The 20,980-nt window shown below is 45.0% G+C and overlaps 1 protein-coding gene across 1 annotated transcript in view; it reads left to right on the top strand.

Annotated features, from left to right (window-relative positions):
* The window catches only part of LOC307245759 (uncharacterized protein), a gene marked incomplete at its 5' end in the record, with an annotated part of 98,621 nt that overhangs the window by 25,098 nt on the left and 52,543 nt on the right, over positions 1-20,980 (top strand). The window contains 13 exons of the mRNA XM_080021425.1: positions 552-650; positions 2,502-2,600; positions 5,655-5,840; positions 6,377-6,400; positions 8,768-8,866; positions 10,343-10,441; positions 11,258-11,356; positions 11,906-12,103; positions 13,523-13,621; positions 14,708-14,806; positions 15,469-15,567; positions 17,802-17,999; positions 19,666-19,764. Coding sequence (XP_079877551.1) covers positions 552-650; positions 2,502-2,600; positions 5,655-5,840; positions 6,377-6,400; positions 8,768-8,866; positions 10,343-10,441; positions 11,258-11,356; positions 11,906-12,103; positions 13,523-13,621; positions 14,708-14,806; positions 15,469-15,567; positions 17,802-17,999; positions 19,666-19,764 — 1,497 coding nt within the window. The remainder of the gene's footprint in view (positions 1-551; positions 651-2,501; positions 2,601-5,654; positions 5,841-6,376; positions 6,401-8,767; positions 8,867-10,342; positions 10,442-11,257; positions 11,357-11,905; positions 12,104-13,522; positions 13,622-14,707; positions 14,807-15,468; positions 15,568-17,801; positions 18,000-19,665; positions 19,765-20,980) is intronic.

Raw genomic sequence — 20,980 nt, 5'->3', positions numbered from 1 at the left:
GCCATCTCTCCCTGCTAATATCTTAGTATGTTAATGTTTTTAAGATTGTCATTCTAAAATAGTTAAGCCTAGACAGGGGTATCGGAATCAAAAAGAAATAAAATTTATAAAAACAAATGTAATAGCCAAATGCTGTATACACAAAAAGCCCAAAACACAGTACACATACAGTATAAAATGCCAAATATATAAAAAATACACAGAATATACAAAATGATCTATGATCAGGATAAATTATTAGTATAGGTATATAGGCCATCAATTATTAATTATTATTATGTAATAATATATACATTGCATATATAATGTCTAACATTTAATATTTGCATTGTGACTAAATGGTAAATAAACAAATAGATTAAATAATATATTATGGTTTCTCTTGGTGGTGGAGACACAGACAGATGGACTGAAAAACAGTCCAAACAAAGTAAAGCAACAGCAATGGCGTAAATACGTTTGAAACGTCTTTTATCCGATAAACCGAAAAACGTTATGGAGCTGTGAGATATTTGCGCCGCGTAATGAACCATTTTCTTCTCACGGGACAGAAAGGGAACACAGCGCTCCACATCGCCTCCCTGGCAGGACAGACAGACGTAGTGAAGGGTCTGGTCACCAACGCAGCCAACGTCAACGCACAGTCTCAGGTGAGGAGCTAGCGCAAACACACACACACACACACACACACACACACACACACACACACACACACACAGCCAGCCATGAGTTCACATGCCTACATATGATCCCTGCAAAAATTTGCCAGGTAAAACATACTTGTGTGTGTGTGTGTGTGTGTGTGTGTGTGTGTGTGTGTGTGTGTGTGTGTGTGTGTGTGACAATACTTGTCTGCTGACTATTGAGTGTATGCCAGGCTGTGCAGCAGGGCAGAACTGCTGACATGGCACATACGCACGCACACACACACACACACACACACACACACACACACACACACACACACACACACACACACACACACACACACACACACACACACACACACACACACACACACACACACACAAATACACTCTCGGCTGACCTGTAAATCTCTGGTCTCCACAGCAACTGGGGTGATGTCATCCTCTCTCTCCTGCCACGTTTCTCGTGCTTGTGCATTGGTCATCCTCTCTCTCCTCTCTCTTCTTCACCTCCTTTCCTCCTCCCCCGCCTCGTATCATTCCACCCACACCGATTGACGGGCGAGATATGAAATAGTAAACAAACCGAATCGCTATCATCGGTGCCGCGCCGTTTGTTGGCACAACATAATTTTTGCGCCGTGGCGAAGGCGGTCTCCACGGATCGGGTGTCGGAAGGGTTCCGCTTGGCTTCAAAAGAGGTTTGTGGCCGTCATTTATGCAGCCACACCCCTCTTGTAGAGAACAGAAAAACATGGATATTAATATAGTTTGGACTCACGCCGCACCGTAAATCAATGTGCGGCTTTTCGGACGTACAGCCTAGTGAGGTGCTGCGATGACCAAACAGGGCGGCGATACAGTGTGTGTGTGTGCTCCACCGTTCGTTCGTTCAGTCAAAGAGTCGTTAGATTTCAAGACACACAACGTCTCTGCGGTTGAGCGGAGAGCGCGTTTACGATTGTAAATAATTCATCCCGCGAGGATGATTTATCAAATTTGGAAAGTTAGCTTCTGTCTTCCAGCACGGTGCTCAAGACTTCATGACTTAATTATGGACTCGGCGTGTGTGTGTGTGTGTGTGTGTGTGTGTGTGTGTGTGTGTGTGTGTGTGTGTGTGTGTGTGTGTGTGTGTGTGTTTTCACGATCAGTTATTCACAATATTCATTAAAAGTGCAAATTACATTGGGTGCTATTCAAGGGCATTGCCAGCATTTCCATTGGAAAAAAACACACATTTCTGTTTCTTTTTTGTTTCTGTTATACATAAACATTGTACAGGACGTACATATATGTATAAAGATGTGTGTGACATTGTATTTTAAGCGTCCGTCCAGCGTGATAAAATGGGCTGGGGAAACGGTGCCAGTGTTCAGTGGCATCTGGAGGGTGGGCTTGTGCTTTGCTGCGTCAGGGCTGAGCTGGTTTTTCGGGACCCGTTGTTGCTATGGAGACCCAGACGCGCGCGCACACACGCACACACACTCAGACACAGAGCCTATATCTGTACTGTTATCAGGTGTGAGGTACGCGGAGAGGTGGTGGTGTGCGCTTGGCGGGTATAGCCGTGCACATACATGCCTACAGTACGGACGTGTGCGTAAACACACACTCACTGGAGTAGTAGTAGCATTAGGTCTCATCAAACAGTCCAAATAGGTCATGAATACTGTACGTCTCTGTTTCCTAGTATGTTTGATGAGCATTAGCACTACCAAGGGAATTTTTTTCCGCCCGCTATGGCCAAATTCACCTGCCACCAGCCAGATCATAAAGTGGGTGGCAGATGAGACCGGCCATTTTGACTCAGTGCACCAAAGTAATGCAGTGTCGTTGGTCGTTCTTTGTTTGCAGAATGGCTTCACTCCGCTGTACATGGCTGCCCAGGAGAATCACATGGACGTGGTGCAGTTCCTACTGGAAAACGGCTCCAGCCAGAGCATCGCGACCGAGGTCAGTACATTCGCACACAAACACGGTGCAAAACTAATGACAAAGTTGGAGCAAACAAAACAAACAAAAAATGTCGCCGACTTGACAGAATCCCACCCCGTCGCCGACATGACGTTCGGCCTCGGGGAGCTTCAACGTGAAATTTGGACGACCGATGGCGAAGCTGCGCGGGCTGCGTTGACCGCTGAAGGGACAATCCCAAACAGAGCCAGCTTATGATTTCAGCTGAGTCAAAGCATCGGATTCTCTGTAATTCCGCGCTGCCAGAAAATAAACGCGGTGTAATGATGTTTACTGATGTATGACTGTTTAAGTGACATTGCTCGAGGTTGGTGAATCTGCATTTGCCACCGTTAGAAGGTCATGCTGCTCTGATGAGGAAGACAAGAGCCCCGCGGTGTGTCTGCGTGGACAGAAAATAGTAACAAAACAATCAGACCCCCGGCACAGGTGGTTGGGAAATAACAATTCTGACCCCGCATCTGTTTTTATTCCATACATCTATGCATTTATATTTCACTCACTTATCCATCATTCCGCAACTGGTCTTAACTCCTCAGCGCTCCTCAACCTCCGCCAGGTTTATGGACACTTATGGACATGAAAGCGCCTTAGGGAATCGGAGGCTCATTAGGAACGGGACCGCCTTCCACGTTGCATGTGAAGTGGAGCTTGAAAGGTGCAGTTGAATGATGGAATTGGTGCGCTCCATGAAAGGAGTCGTGAAAAGAGAAGTCGTGAGGCTGAAAGAGAAATATTCATCAAGGAAGAAGCACGGCACCAAAACATTTTTGCAGGGACGCCAAGCGTCTCCCAAATGAGAGAAGAGAAAGTTTGGCAACTGCCGCTTATAAAATGAACACATCAGGAGTCACAAAACCAACTGTTAGTGGTGTAAAAGGGGAATGGTGGCTTACAGTTTATAAGGCTCAGTAAACTTGGCCCCTGATGTTTGATGATACATATTTACAGACCCCTTTTCAGAAAAGCCTTTGTAGGAAAAAATGATCTATAGGCCGTGAGGTGAGCAAGGGGATCCCGGGGAATTTTAGAAGAAGTTTGTGTCTATTTTCGCCTGTTTTCTTTCCTGGCTCTGGGCTGAGCAAAAGCGCCGCGCAATTGCACTTCCATGGGAGGCACTTTCCTTAAAGGCCCCATGATCTTTTCAATTCAAAGTCATGTTAGTACTCTAGACGAGCTAGTATTTATTTTTCAGTTGTTACGAGACTTTCTCCCCTCCTGTTGAACGGTCCACTTTGGGTTGGTGTTCCATTTCTTTTTCCCGCCCAGAGCCCTGAACAAGGTGTCTCTCAAGCATGCGTGTCAAGCGGACGGGGTTATGCAAATATGTAACACAGATATATGTGTATATTTTGGTGAGGAAGTCAGGCAAATTTACATGTTAGACATATTTCTCAATCCTTGAAAAAATTCCCAGCACTTTCAGGATGGGTCAGAAACTTTAACATCTTTTGGATCAATTGGGGGGCTTTTTGTCAGTGATTAATACAGGTGGTCATGTAGATTTATCCATAAGCGTCTTGTATGTTATTATTTTATTTTGTTGACTTATAGGATTTTGGGAAGCTGAATAACTCTGTATCATGGTGGGCTTTTAACTACGCACACATCATTTCTAATTTTCTTTTCACGGCCTGCTGCTATTCCTCGTCCCTCTCAGGATATTTTGGGAGATTTAGGCTGACTGGAAGTCGTCTCCCCCGAATCTCGGAAGAGAGCGATGAAACGGGAGGGCAGGACTTTGGGAAACTTCAATACTTTCAGAACTCTATAAAAATGCTGATTTTAAAAAAGCGACCCTCGGAGGAATTGACGGCGTGCCGTGAGCGCGCGTGCGTGCGTGCGCGCGCGTGTCTGTGTGCTCTCAATTTGTCGGCACTCCCGTTTATTTTTATGCACGCTTGTCTACGAGCGCGGTTGTGCAATACGCGGTGATGTTGATGTTGATGTTGACGCTGATGTGCTGCAGGGCTTGGGGCTGCGGGGCCTGGGGCTGCGGAGAGGGCGCTTTGATGTGGAGATGTTATAAACATGGACTACTTTTATCTACACACGCACAGGCTGCCTCCTCTGAAGAACAATTACGTGCTCTTGCACAGACACGCGCACGCACACACACACACACACACACACGATTCCAAACAAGACGAATATCAGCAGAGATCAAATATATGGGATTAATTCGTCCAGTGTTTCTCAAATGGGGTTACCCCTAGGGGCACTTTTGGGGGCACTGGAGGAGGTGTGCAGAACATTTCTAAAATTGTGTTACTTGAAAAAAATATCGGTTGTATATAATGTTTAAAAATAGAAGAGTAGAGCCCGAGAGGTGGATGCAGCGGGCTGTAGGGAGCAAGCAGGCAGCAAAGCAGAGCAGGAGGGATTGGCTGCTTAAATAGGCCGGCGTAAATAAGGGCGTGGAAGCATGTGGCGCCGTCAAGTTGTCTGACAGAACTAGCTCCACAAGCTACACATCATGGTCGTTTCTCAATACCAAGTACGCGAAGGGCGGACTTACGGACTTGATAGTTCAGACTTGGCAAGTTCGACACGGGAGTACAGACTCCCGGGGATCATTGCCATTACCACCACTTGGTGCGAAATGCATTCTGGGATACTTGGCTGTCCCAAGTCCACACAAGTCACCACCGATGCATCCTCGATAAAATGGGCGGAGCAAGTCCACATCCAGGCATTTGAACTGGACTTGGCTTGACACGGACTTTGAATTGGAACAGTACTCTGGCTGCGACTGATGACGTTTCACAAGTCCACAAGAACACAAGTACAGACAAGAACGCAGATTGAGAAAGGCCTATATATCCATACTTAGTCGACATATTGTGAGATAAGTGAGTTTAGCTTAATGCAAAAAGAAATAAATGATCATTTCGGACCTAACTTGTTACGATTAATTCATTGTATCCTTCCAAGCAACAATCATAGATTGTCAATCGATAGAATCACCACATCCAACCAGTCCCAGTACCACCAGTAAATGTCATTCCCTTTTCCCGTTTTATCTGCCTATAGGACGGCTTCACTCCGCTGGCGGTGGCCTTGCAGCAGGGCCACGACCAGGTGGTCTCGCTGCTGCTGGAGAACGACACCAAGGGCAAGGTGCGGCTGCCGGCGCTGCACATCGCCGCGCGGAAAGACGACACCAAGGCTGCAGCGCTGCTCCTCCAGAACGACCACAACGCCGACGTGGAGTCCAAGGTACGCAGGATGACTTCACTTCCTGCAGGAAAAATGGAACTACAGGACTACAGCGCCTGGATCCAGCAGTGTGCTTTTTTTTCTTTTTTTTTTTTTCTTTTTTTTTCCTGCTGCTGTATTTGTCATGTTTGTTGTCTTGAACTTGATGGTGCCACATGCTTATTGTTGATATTTCTTCTAGCAGCAACCTTGTCATCTGTAAAAAAGCCTTTCACATTTAATTTTGTTTGAAGGATAATGCACTTTCATAGCCCCTCTTTGGTTTATGACACGCAACCTGCCGAAGAAGACTTGCACCATCCAGTTGTGTTTTTCACAGTCTGTGTAGCCATCTTCCCCACATCCCCATCCTACAGCTTGGTGCCACCATATTGCTCATGTTGTTGTTGTGGTTTTTGTTGTTGTTGTTGTTGTTGTTGTTGTTGTTGTTGCACTAACCACCTCATTCTCTCCTCTCCTCCTCCTCCGCCCTCTACCTTCTTACGCTTTACTTCCCGCCCGTCCACCCACCCTCTCTTCCTTTCTCCCCCTTCCAGATGATGGTGAATAGAACGACAGAGGTATAGCTCCGCTCTTTTCTATTCTCCTCTATTCTTTTCTATTTTTCTTTCTCCCCCCTTCTTCTCCTACCCCCGCTCAGCTCTTGTCGTTCCCTTATTCCGTCCCGCGTTGGAGTTCTTTCTCTCCTCGACCACTCCTCTCCCTCCCTCCCTCCCTCCCTCCCCCCCTCTCCTCTCCTCTCCTCTTCTCGCCACTGCTCACTCATGGCTGCCATTGCAAGTGGAAAAGCTGCTATCTGAGCATAAATGCTCAGATGCTCAAAACGAGCCATGTTTTTGTGTAGGACACTTTTCTGTAATTGAAAAAAACAATTGTTTCTGTTGATGCCTCACCTGCTTGTTTCTGGCATGACTGAAATACCTGAATGCATTTCAGATATTTTGGGCAAAAAAAGCACCTGACTTTTGAAACAATTCAAATGTTAATATTTGAGTTTCAAATATATCCGTGTTTTTTTTTTTTGTTGTTTTTTTACGACAGGTCTACTCACAAACGTTCTGTAGACTTCTTGGGTCAAGTAAAAGCTGAAATCCTCTCAAATGCTCAGTTATTCTTGTTTTTCACTTAAGAGTCAACGAAATATACCTATTTAAGATTGATTGGCATTCCCGATCCTTTCAATTCCGTTTTTTTATGTAGTACAAAACCCACCAAAATCTAATTTAAAATGTGATTGCAGCCTGGAAAAGCAAGTGCTTGTGTTTCTGCTGACATAAGCCTTTAGAAAGGCCGTCGTCAGCTTTTATCACGCAGAACAGCATGAGTCCCCATTGAGTGAGAAAGTAAATTCAATGGATTGAAAATTCTCACTCCTCATAGTGATTCTCCGCAGCTCAGGCTCTTGAGTCAATACTTGCTGCTCCTTAATTTGCTCTAGTGCTGCGTACACCAACTCGTGCCACCGATGTCTCTTGATATTGCTATGTCATAGGAGTAGTCCAAAAAGAACCGTCAAACTTCCTCCGAATATCACATTGATAATCCACTGAAGGCGTCTTGTGCAAAACGGATGATGTTAGATCATTTTGAAGGTATGGATTTTGGGAGCTCAAACAGGGGTTCATCTCCGAACGTTGGCCACACAGTGTCAATGATGTATAAAGCCATAATTTCGTCCCAGAAATTACCACAGATTGACCTCAACTTTGAGGTTCATTGAAGCTTCTCTTGAATCAATGTTGCTTCTGGCGTAGGCCCTTACACTCCTCGGTAACACTGGTAATTCTACCTAATATGCTGTATATATAAAATATATAATATGCCAAATTGGCATATTAAACAAGTGGTAGAAAAAATAAAATGCCTTCGTACATAAAGATCACACTTCTTGTCCGAAAGGCAATATCTCTCAGGCTGAGGAGCCAGCTGCAGTACTACTGACTATGAAATTGAAATTTTTTTTTTTATAGAATTGCCGAAGAGCTTTTTCATGCGGCTCTCATTGCAGCGCTGATGATAAAAACGGCCCCAAAAATGTACAGATTTCCCTTAGGGTACCACTGTTACAGTGTCTGTCTGATTGGGGAGCAGGGGAGCAGGGGAGCAGCCTCTCAATTCAGCTGTTGTGAGTTTGGGGACAAACTTAAAAACAAGGTCCAAAACCAAAATCTTCACCCTCATCGGGTTACAGTAGCAATCGGCTTGTTTTTTAGGTTTTTTTCCAAACATAACTTCACTGGACACCTGTTCTCTATAGCTCACAGACAGCCGCACACTGACATGCACGTCTTCTTTGGGGACCAAAACGTGCTGTCTGATGGAAACCTGCGGTAGTGAAAAGTAGTAAACGGGGAACTTCCCAAGTGGGAATGAGAACAACGGTGTCGGAGGTCTGTGTAGGCTTTGAGTTTCTCGACTGAGCCCTCAACCCGCACCGCTCAGAACTGTACATTAATGTGAAAAAAAAAATCGCAGAAATTCATGTTGCATGGTTTTCATTTAAACAGGAGTGACGTCGCTCATTTGCTTTTGCGTGCATCCTGCATTGTGTCTGCGCCCCGGATATGACGTCATGTTGCGTGTGCTTTCCAAATGCCTTCCGGTGCAAAAACACAACACCTCTGCGTTCTCCCGTTTCCTCACAGTTTTTGAAACTCCCAACTTCCCGTGTAGCCCTGGTCCCGCTGTGCTCTGTCGGCTTGCTTTAGGCTGAGTGCTGCATCACCTCAGACAGATATCCCATCATGCTTTGCTTGTGACTTAGGTATATGGAGCTCGGCAGTATGTGGATATGGAGCTCCGCAAGTCACGATCCTGCTTTCTAAATGGTCCTTGTTTTTGCTTTCCACCCCTCCTTGAATACATCTCTCTCTCTCTCTCTCTCTCTCTCTCTCTCTCTCTCGCTCCCTCACCCCATCTGTCTTCAGAGCGGCTTCACCCCCCTCCACATCGCCGCCCACTACGGCAACATCAACGTAGCAACGCTCCTGCTCAACAGAGGGGCAGCTGTGGACTTCAAGGCGAGGGTGGGTACCTTGCCAGACATGTGTTCATTGCCAGGTCGCTGGCGCACACACACACACACACACACACACACACACACACACACACACACACACACACACACACACACACACACACACACACACACACACACACACACACACACACAGACAGACAGACAGACAGACAGACAGACAGACAGACAGACAGACAGACAGACACATAACTGGCAAAACTGCTCAGCTGCCACTGTCACTCCTCTGCCCAGGAAACGGACACACACTCACGGTCTGAGCGATACGGTATATGACCCTGTGGATTAAGAAGGAATCTGTGTGTGCATGTGTGTGTGTTTCTGATTTGTGTGTTTGTGCATGCATGCATGCGTGCGTGTGTGTGTGTGTGTGTGTGTCCTTTGTGTACCATGAGTCTAGGTTAACTCAAACCATTAGAGGTCACTACAACCTCTCGCAGTCCAACAATAATACGTTTGAGCCTCATTTATGGCAACTGAGTATTTTGATTTACCGTGATCACGCTGTTAATGAATCTTCCTATCAGTACTAATATGATTTTCTATCATAAAAAATCGTGAAATAATCTCACATTCCTCACATCACATACTGTATTTATACCTCAATTAATACACTGTATACTACGACCTGACTAGAATTAGACCAATGTCTTTTCTTTCATCACGGTGTTCATTTTTATGCCTTGATAAACTGATTAAAATATATGCAAATATTTATGCAAATACATTATTATATACGTACATACACAACAAAATTAAGGAAACTCTGTCTATATGTCGATTATCTCGACAACCGTTCATTGGATCTACTTCACACTTGCCAGGTGTATTGCTGGGGGCCCAAGGACGTCCAGTGTCAAATTTGGTGCAATTTGGACACGAGACACGTGCAATATTAATAAACTTTGAATAAACAATCGAGCTCTGTGCAGCAGCAGGGCGGAGCTTCAGGGCTCTGCAACTGAGTCACTTACGTTCGTAGTCGGTTTATCTAAAAGCGGGACTTGGGTGTGTTTTTTTCCGTGAGAAAGAGTGTATATCCCCGGCGTTTTTTCAGCGGGAGCCGCCCTGCCTTCCACGAGTGCAACCCGGACGTGCGGCAGTTTAAGTCAGGGTGTGAAGTTGCTTGGATGAGGGGTTCTGGAGAAACCTGCAAGCGGAAATACCGTAGGCCAAGCCATCGGCCCCGTTCTGAACAGGCGTGGTTTGAGCAGGCACTGCACCAGTCACAGTTCAACTATGAGATCAATGCCGCTGCAGATGTTTGGTCTTCTCTGCGTAGTTGCCTCTAGAGGGAGATGACGGGTCATTCAAATTCTTGAAATGCACTACATTTATTGTCTCCAATGTAATTGACAAAAAAAGCAAATCGAGGGTAATAATCTTTGATTGCGTTTTTTTTCTTTTTTTTTTTTGGTGTGTGTCATGTATATGTTTGTCTTTGTTTTGTTTAAAAAAAATCCAGAATGACATCACGCCCTTGCACGTAGCATCCAAGCGAGGAAACAGCAACATGCTGCGCCTGCTGCTTGAAAGGGGGGCGAAGATCGACGCGCGGACCAAGGTATCGTTAAAGCTTTCATTAAAAGCTAATATAGAGGTTATTATGTATAATTTCAGCAGTTTAATTTCCTTTTGGGATGTACATACTCCTTCTCCTTACATACTACGGATGTCAAGCGACCGATTAAAAGCCTACATTCCAGTCCATTTAGTTTTGACATTTTTTATTCTACAATCTGGACATACCTGTACATTTCACAGTGACACAAAATAGCACAGGCCTTAAATTCACATCCTTGGTAGCCTTGGCGGTGAAAGGCATAGACGATAGAGGAAGTTAGTGATTAAGTACCTTAACTCTGTGACTGTTGTTGTCAGTGGGACCAGAAGATCATTTTTAAGAAGGTTTCTCAACACATCATTTACATCTTCCGAAACAAAAAAAATCCAAGTTATCTTTAGCAAAATGGTCGGGGTTAATATCAAATTCTTCTTTAACATACAGTATATAATACACATTGTCCTTATACTTCTTCAAGAGATATGTAACTTGCAGTTTAAAGTAAGTTCCAACAACGCCACCGAGCAACGGTGGATTCCGGTCGAAACGTCGGTCCAAAACTCCTGGCAAGGCTTGCAAAATGTGAACGCCTCCCGGAAGCTCGATAGGATGCGGAAGTCTACTTACAAACGTTTCATTATGTGGAGTTGCTCTTTGTTGGATCAATATGTTTGCAATCATGGTCGCAATGATTGCAAAGTGAGTGAGTCCCTATTGTTTTTGTGCTGGGAAAGCAGCAACCTTTTAAGCCGTGAAGTGGACTATTCCACTTGATTGGAGGCCGGGGTGGCGCTAAGTGTGTGTGGTGTGTGCTAGGACGGTCTGACGCCCCTGCACTGTGGAGCCAGGAGCGGCCACGAGCAGGTGGTGGAGATGCTGCTCGATCGGGGAGCTCCCATCCTGTCCAAGACCAAGGTGAGACCTCCACCTGAGACTCCCGTGTCCTCTTCCACGTGCTCTGTTCTCTCTACTCAAGTAATCACCGATAACATTTTGGAACTTTTGCCTTCTCGCCACATTGTCAATAGGTTTGGCATTTTCGTTTATTCACGTCTTTGTGTCCCTTCATCAGGTTGGAACTGTTTCCATGATACCACAATAGTAACTGAATATTGCTACAAGGACCATATGAGTGGTCAAGATAGTAAAATTGGCCTTATTCCTTCATTTTATTGAAGTAGTATATTTTGAAATGTGGAATAAACACCTTGAATTTTCAGTAATGGCAATTGTATCGTTTATTAGGAGATAATAACATTGAATTAATTTATTAAGTCACTACATGCACTTTGGTGTATTTTTTGAGTACTCCACTTATCCCGTCTACCGCTCTCTCCCCCAGACTCACCCCCTGACCGGTACTTTGCACCTCGACCAACGGTTAGCTCTTCCCTCCCTCTCTCTCTCTCTCTCTCTCTCTCATTTTGCGATAATCTCTCCCTCTCTCCGTTCCTGTCTCTGCAGAACGGTCTGTCGCCCCTCCACATGGCCACGCAGGGCGACCACCTCAACTGCGTCCAGCTGCTGCTGCACCACGAGGTGCCCGTGGACGACGTCACCAACGACTACCTGACGGCCCTGCACGTGGCCGCCCACTGCGGACACTACAAGGTGGCCAAGGTCATCGTGGACAAGAAGGCCAACCCCAACGCCAAGGCACTGGTGAGCAAAGGGCCGAGGGCGGAGAGGACGGGTGTGAGCAGGAGGGGAGAGGTGGAGAAGTGGGTGGTGGTGGAGGAGGACGACAGAAAGGCAAATGTTGACGTTATGGAAGCTGGCCGGGCATCTAACCCTTCCTTCCATCCGTCCTTCTTGCTCGCCTTCTTCTTCCCGAGTTTCCTTCCTTTTAATCATAGATTCCTTGCTTCCTTAAGTCCTTCCTTCCACTCAACCTTCCTTCCTTCCTTCCGTTATCCTTCCTCCTGCTTTTATCCTTCTGTCCTTCATTCACTCCTTCCTTCCTTCCTTTTAACCGTGAGTTCCTTCAATCCTTCGTTCACCTCAACCTTTCTTGCATTCTTCCTCTCTTCCTCCTTTCAATGCTTCCTCCCACCCATCCTTCTTGCTTATGTCCCTCCATCCATCATTTACCCCTCCTTTTAATAATTAATTCCTACCATCCTTCCTTCACTCAACCTTCCTTCCTTCGTCCTTTCTTCCATCCTAGTTTTCTCCTTTCAATCATTCCCACCTTCCAGCCTACATAACTTCCTTCCACACACCAGTCCAACCTTTCTCCCCCTCTTCCTTCCTCTGATAATCTTACGCTTTTCCTGCTCACCCTCTACCTCCGAGGAGAAACAGAAAAAACAAGATGAAGGAAATAGGAGAGGAGCTGGAGGAAAGGTTTTTTATTTTTGTTTTTTGTTTTTTTTTACACCCGGCCGCCTGCTTGGCACAGGACAGCCACAGCAGCCTGTTCTGTAATGGGAGCAGTCTGGGTGTGGTTAGAGCCCAGGGACTGGAGAGAGGGAGGGAGGGAGAGAGAGAGAAAGACAGAGAGAGAGAGAGAGAGAGAGAGAGAGAGAGAGAGAGAGAGAGAGAGAGAGAGAGAGAGAGAGGAAAGAGAAAAAACGGGAGGGTACGGTGAGGAACATGAAGTCATAGGACTGAGCCAGAAACCTCAAAGGAGAGAGAGAGAGAGAGAGAGAGAGAGAGAGAGAGAGAGAGAGAGAGAGAGAGAGAGAGAGAGAGAGAGAGAGAGAGAGAGAGAGAGAGAGAGAGAGAGAGAGAGAGAGAGAGAGAGAGTTTTAAAGCAAAAAAATAGAAAGCAAGAGGAGAGACAGAGTTGTAAAGTAAAGCATTTATTTATTTCAGAACCATCTTTCTTCTTCTCCTTCCAGCCGATAGCTGACTCTTCCCCTCACACACATGTTAATCTAGTTACCAGGCAGCGGGCGAGGGGTGGAAGGGAAAAAGACAAAGAGAGAGAGGGAGAAAGAGGGAACAGATTGCATTTTCTCGAGATCCACATTTATCCTCTGTCAGCGAGGTACGACTGAAGTTTGCGCTTTTGTGTTTCTGTGTCTGTGTGTGTGTGTGTGTGTGTGTGTGTGTGTGTCTGTCTGTGTGTTTTTCTAGAATGGTTTCACACCGCTGCACATCGCCTGCAAGAAGAACCGGGTGAAAGTAATGGAGCTGCTTCTGAAGCACGGGGCGTCCATACAGGCTGTCACCGAGGTAGGCACATGCACCCCGCTTGCGCGTTGTTTGTGTGAGTGTGTGCGTGTGCGTGTGCGTGTGCGTGTGTGTGTGTGTGTGTGTGTGTGTTCTGTTTTGCACTCTTTCTGCTCTCCCTAAACCTCCCACAGTTCTGTGTGGCTGGGGGCAACAGCTGTAAAAGCTGAGGGTACTTTCGGAGACAAAGCCCTTCCTTGTCTCCATGTTGACGCGAGCTGAATCCTAATTGCCTTATGTTTTTGTTAGCACCCTATTGTTTTTGTTCCCTTTGTTATTATTATCATCATTATCATTGTCATCATTATTATTATTATTATTATTGTTCTGTCACATTTTCTGGTTCGCCACAGTTTTTCTCGCAATTTGGCCAATTGGCAAAATCTCCTCACGGACTTCAACTTTGCCGGATGACTTCCGCCTAATCAGTGTTTCCGTCATTTAGAGTTTTCTAATAAACAAACTTTTGACCTCTCCTCGGCCAACCCAACCAAACCCGCGTCGTTAGATTCCTTGCACTCCCAGTATTCAACGTTATCAAAAGGGTTCCGACAGTCCCAACAGTATGGCCACCACGGGTGCAAACGCACTGGCGAAAGCCGCCACATCAGTGTGGCCTCATGGGAGATGTGTAGTAGAAAATGAATGAACACCGTCTTATACAACTTATCTGTGCCTTTGGCAGCATTTGGTGTATTTGATGTTCTTGGTTACTAGAAGGCGGGTTTAGACAACATACTTCTCTGATAGACCGCTGTGCGGGGGTCCCACTTCCGCTTGACCGCCACGCATCGCTGCTTGCTGTCACAGTAGCTCCCTCGGGCGACACTCAGCCACAGATCTCAAGGGCCCGTAATGACGCTACGTGTTGCTTCACTTCGCCACGCCACACCCTCTATCTATTGAAACGCATAACCGGTTGAGTTTAGCCGACTAATGTGTTTACGTCATTGTTCCGTAGTGTGCAATGGAGAAATTTCAACTTTTGATGACACAAAACCAAGTCTATGTGTAGGTTCAGGTACATGCATGAGTCTACTAGGACCTCCGACGGGAATGAACTTACAGAACTTGCCTCTCCTCCTCCAGTCTGGTTTGACTCCCATCCATGTGGCGGCATTCATGGGCCACGAGAACATTGTGAGCCAACTGACCAACCACGGTGCTTCGGCGAACACAACCAACGTGGTGAGTTAAGGATATAACCACCCACCCCCCCTTTTTATTTTCCCCCTTTCTTTCCCCCGGCTTCATTCCTTCATGTGTTTCTATTTATAATCCCGGTTACGACGTGGAAAGAGCAGAGAACAGACGGGCGCGAAGCGGGAGCTGATAGATAGGTGAAGAGTAAGGGGGAAGGGAGGGAAAGGGAGAATTTGGAGGGAGACAGAGAGAGGATGGAAAGACGACGGCGCGCTCTGCTGATCCTGCCGCGACGCCCGCTCGGTGTCTGTGGCCGGGTTGCCGTGGCAACGGGAGTGTTGTGCGACGTCATAATGGTGAGATGGTTGCAAGGGAGGGGGTCTCTCTTTTCTCTAGTTGGTCTCTCTCCTTCTCTCTCGCTCTCTGGTCTTTGACCACTTGGATGAAGCTGAGAGAAAAGTAGAGTGTCTTGTTTTGGGTTTAGAAAGAAAGAGAGAGACAGTGACAGAGAGAGAGAGAGAGAGAGAGAGACAGCTAGAGAGTGTGACGGATAGAGTAAGGAAAAAAACTCTGGAGACATTACAAGAGAAAAACATGAGACAAATGTTTTATAAGGCTTTTTGGCACACCTTTGATTAATTTCTGTGTGTGTGTGTGTGTGTGTGTGTGTGTGTGTGTGTGTGTGTGTGTGTGTGTGTGTTTCCCAGCGAGGCGAGACAGCACTGCACATGGCCGCCAGAGCGGGCCAGTCCGACGTGGTCAGATATCTGGTCCAGAACGGAGCTCGAGTGGAGGCCATGGCCAAGGTACACAGCGCACACGCACACACACACACACACACACGCACGCACGCACGCACTCACGCACACACTTAGCTTTTGTTGCGCACGCTCGTACTGTATGTGAGCCCATGTGTGTCTAGCAAACACGGAACAACATGGAGTCTGACTCCCACATTTAAAGTCAATTGGATCCAGATAGATGTAAAATGTGTGTGTGTGTGTGTGTGTGTGTGTGTGTGTTTTGGGTATAGACACCGTGTGTCTAGGTTCGGCTGTAATCATCATGTTGTTTCCACAGGATCGTAATGGGGTGTTTGGGTGTGTTTTCATGCGTCCGGGTGTGGGCGTCTCCCGGCGTCTTGTCTGATTTAGGAACCAGCGCTGTGTCTTTGGTGTTTTGGATGCCAGGCTTGGTCATCTTTGCTCACGCACTCAAAGCAACATTTGCTTGATAAGCCCTTGAGACTAATCCCCCCCCCCCCCCCCCTGCCCCCACCAAAAAACCCGCTAGTTTTAGAAATGTGGTTTCGCTCTTTCTTTGAGAGTTTATTCGAAAAGCGATTTAGCCACAAGGCCGAACCCGCGCATTACCTCATCAGACAAACATTCCTTCTCGGAGAAAAGCTTGTTTTTGAGCACCTCAATAAGCCGACTGCGACGTCATAATCCTCGCAATGAGCCAAGACGGATGAGGGTTGCTTAGAATTCCAGGACAAAGGTTCTCACAACAAAAAGTCAAGTCAGTCCTGTAACATGTCGCTTAAAGCGGACTCGTTGCGCTCTTTTTTACACACGTTAATATAGGTCTCTGAGGTACCCAAAGCATGTTTTTGAAGTTCTTTGCTGAAAATACCACTGAGATTATGCATTAGAGCCATACAAACACACGTCTAAATCCATTGTTTTCCTGACGCTCTGGTTTAGTGGGTGGAGCCACCCTCCTGAGCCCACGAGTTCTGTGAGCCAATGGGGTTTGAGCATGGCTTCCGGATTTCGTTGTATTTCTCCGTCATTTTCAGTGATTTCACCTTGTCAGGCCACCACAGGCGAGAAATTAGCAAACCAGGTGCTGAATCTTCACTCATATTAGATTTACGAGGCCTAATTTAAAAGTTTGTTCCGACTTTGGTTGCCGTGCTGCAGGCTTATTGGAGACACCGGGACCCTCGCACGCGGGGATCTTTTGCTTTGTGTAAACGCTGTAATATAAAATGAAATAAAACAAATAAAATAAATACATCTACAATAAAAACACACAATCTTTATTGGTTTTGTTTTGGAGAGACGCACAGCGGACGGGATGGAGCAGATGACCGTATTAAGAAATCCGCGAGGAGCTGACGTCAGCTCGTGCAGAGAGTAGAAAAAACCTTGGGAAACGAAGCGTTCAGAGCGGTCAGAGGCCTGAGCGTTTTGTTCACAGCGATTACCTCGTCATTAGTTTACCTCGTTATTTGACACTTTGGCCACGCCTAATATGAACATCCCACATTGTAACATTATATATCTGACATAATAGGTAATAGGACATAATAAGCATAATAGGTCGCCTTTATGATTCAAGATTCTTTATTTGTCGCGTGTAATTGTACAAGTGCAGTTTGGTGAAGTTATAAAAGTACAGTTCCTGGCTGTGCAAAAATACATTTAATATAAATAATAGAATATGAAATATATAATCTATATTAATAATGTGTGAAAATGCCATTAAAATGTATTATGATAAAGATTATTTTGTGTTTCTCTTCTCAGTGATCAAATCACAGTATGGCTATAACTCAGTGCACTACTTTATAACATGATGTAGAAAATTCAATTTTGTCTCAATTTTGAGTAATGTAAAAATTGTGATTAATCAAACCAATATTATGAGATTAATCGCAATTAATTATTTTAATTGTTTGACATACCTAATATATATATAAACAAATTATATATATATATATATATACTGTATATTACAGTAATAAATAAAAATCTATGTCATGTATGTACATTATCCAACGGGTATTAACTATGTACACAGTGTTCTTAGAGATGTTCCAACTTCCAGCGTATAAATGCTCATAAACATGAACTAAGACATTTTATTTTGATTATTTTGAATGTGGCTTCCTTTCTCCCTTTTAATATATGAATACCTTTATTATATATACAATAGGAAGTTCTGTGAGTATTAGCCAATAATTGGGGGGAATTGGTTATTTCTTTGTTTTCAATTTGATTTCCTCCTCAAACTAATCGAGTCTTGCGCGCAGGACGACCAGACACCGCTGCACATCTCCAGTCGCCTGGGGAAGCCGGACATCGTCCATCAGCTGCTGGCCAACGGCGCGTGTCCGGACGCCACCACCAGCTCCGGATACACCCCTCTCCACCTGGCGGCCAGGGAGGGACACAGGGACGTGGCCGCGGCGCTGCTGGACCAAGGGGCCAGCCTGGGCATCACGACCAAGGTTCTTAACTGACACGCTGATGTTCTGCCGGGTACTCTGCCTCGAACCAGCTCTGTGGTGTAGGAGGAAATAGTGATAATGGTGGTGGTAATAGAGTAGGATAGAATGTAGGAGAATAGAGTAGAGTGGAATAGAGTGGAGTAGAACAGAGTCGACTAGGATAGAATAAAGTCGTAGTATTATGTGGAGTCGAGTAGAATAGAGTAAAATAGAGTTGGCAGGAATAGAATAGAGAAGATTAAAATAAAGTACACTGGGGTAGAATGAAACCGAGTAGAATACAGTATTAGATTTGGCTGGAATAGAGTACGCTAGAATAGAGTTGAGTGGAGTAGATTTGAGTAGAATAGAGTAGATTTGCGTATAAACAAGTTGAGTAGAATAGAATAGAGTTGACTAGAACACAGTAGAATCAAGTGGCGTACAAACGTCCCTCCTTCGATTATGTGTGTTGGATTGGGATAAGTGGCAGCAAAGGGCAGGAAAATGACAGGAAGCTGGCTGGAGAGTTGGCTGCTTTTCAAGTTGGCAGCAGGAAGTAGAAAAGTTTGTCCCTTTGAAACAGACTCTATTCAAACCAATGGACCGTCTAGTCCCAGTGGACTGTCTAGTCCCAATACACAACGCCTTAAAGGGGATTTTCTTTTGGAGTTTGAAGTCATTTTGGCAGAATGATTCCGATGGACATGCGGTGTTGAATCCGTTTGAATGGAACCGTGTTGGGAACTTCCACACGGAGTGATTTCCTTCCACAGAGACACCGTGAGGCAGGACTCTATGGACAACAGTTAGGAGACAGCCGCCTTCTAACTTTTAGGATGAAGTCAAAACATGCAACAAGTGCATCGGCTTGTATTAGTAATTGTGCTTGTCATCAGGAATCAGAAAACTTGCGTCACCACGTCATTGTGAGTCGATGCTGCGTTCATTGGAAACTTGGAAATTTCAAGTTGTTGTCGACGTAACGCCGATGTAAAGAGGAGCACCAGCACGAACTGATGCTACGTTTCATGGGAATTTGTGATTGGTGTTGATAATGGACCCAGTGTTTTGCTGCCTGCAGCTATATTTATAATAATAATAATAATAATAATAATAATAAAAATATTATTATTATTATTATTATTATTATTATTCTCTGTACCACTGGATAACATCACAACATTATCATCACAACATTATCCATTATCCATCCCGTTATCCAGTCGATTGCTTAATGGAATAGCGCACATTAAATATCTGGTGTTGCAAGCTGATCACAAACACACCAGCGCACACACATAGACACACACACACACACACATATGAAACAAACCACACCGGGCTGTATCTTGGAAGCCTGTGTGAGTGTGTGTTTTAAACCACTGCGGGAGTGACCTTGTTTGTGACCTCACAATAAGAAAATTTGGTATTACTCAACTCTCTGTCTGTCTCTCTCTTTAGTAGTACGAAATATCTTTGACGTGCAGACTGCTGCAGAAATAGAAGCTTTAATAGTTTTAACACAAGGCGGAAAACAGCCTGTGGGTATTTTTTTTATGTTGTAATGTTTTTTTTGACAGAATATTTTTTTAACAGTGTATCGTATTTTTTTCAGTGTATTTTTTTCATAGTTTATTGTCTTATTTTTTACAGTGCGTTGTCTTCTCATCTTGTGTTTTTCCAGAAGGGCTTCACTCCCCTGCATGTAGCCGCCAAGTACGGAAAGATAGAGGTAGCCAACCTGTTACTGCAGAAGAACGCATCGGCAGATGCTGCAGGGAAGGTAAGGTACACACACACACACACACACACACACACACACACACACACACACACACACACACACACACACATTCTCACGTATTATTTAGAACATTAAGCAGATGTATGGAGGAATTGTCACAATTCACAAAAAAATACGAAATCCACAAACGAAATCCACAAACCTGTGCAACAGCATTTTATAAATTTACAAATGCATTTACAAATGGTTCATTACGCTTGTGGATCATTTTCCTTTTTTTTTTTTAATTTCCACTCTATTCCAGGATTCAGTCCGTGCATCCACTCCCACCATGCAGTTCTGCCTTCAGAAGATCTTTGTTAGAATTCGGAGGGGGGGTAAGGTTGGAGTGGATGCACGTACTGGGTCCTGGACTAGAATGGACTCCCAATGTGCCAGAGGATCCTGGGACGTATGTGCAGATGTAAAGTGTTAAAAAATGTATGTAACATAATAGCACTTATTATACGGCTACTTATTAAGAAAAAGGATATTTGAGACGGAATATTGATTTGAAATGGTTTCATATAACTAGAACGTCTCATTTTAATTACTGTTTCATATTTAGTTACTATTTAATAACTACCATGCGCTGGCGCACAGTGATGAAATGTAAAGTTCATTTTTGAGATTCACTTCTTGATGAGTCACTCAGGTAAAAGTCATTAAATTTTATGAACTTTTAATGTTATGACGCCCAACTCTCTTGGCGCATTGACTCACCCTCCAGAAAAATAACGGTAAGGCGCAACCTTGGCACCTGGGCACGTACAGTATATGTCCTTATATATACCAGGATCCTCTGGCACAGTGAGTCCAGTCCAGGATCCAGTCCCACCTTGCCGCCCCCCCGAATTGTGACACAGATATAAGACGAGTGAAAGCTCTCCTGTTTTGTTTTACGGCGCAACGCGAGTAAGACATCACAAAGAAAAATAATCCAGGCGATTTTGTATTGTCCAAATTGTTGTTACCCGGCTTCTTCGCCTTGACTCGTGTTCGAAAATAGCTACGGGGTCACAGCCGAGGAAGCGACACTGTGACCATCTTCCCCCGTAGAAGGTACAATTTACTGCTGCTCCTGTCTTTGCGTCCTTGGCAACCTATTACCTGCAGCTGGTGTATCGCAGTCATTTACGAAGGCAGACAGTGGGCTCAATCAACCCCTGTTGTAAAATGTGGAGTTGTGTATTTTATATACATGCAGACGTTTCAC

This window comes from Zeus faber (assembly GCF_960531495.2).
Source record: "Zeus faber genome assembly, chromosome: 20".
Taxonomy (NCBI): Eukaryota; Metazoa; Chordata; class Actinopteri; order Zeiformes; family Zeidae; genus Zeus; species Zeus faber.
Note: the sequence above shows the minus strand (reverse complement) of the source record. Positions and strands in the feature narration are given on the sequence as shown.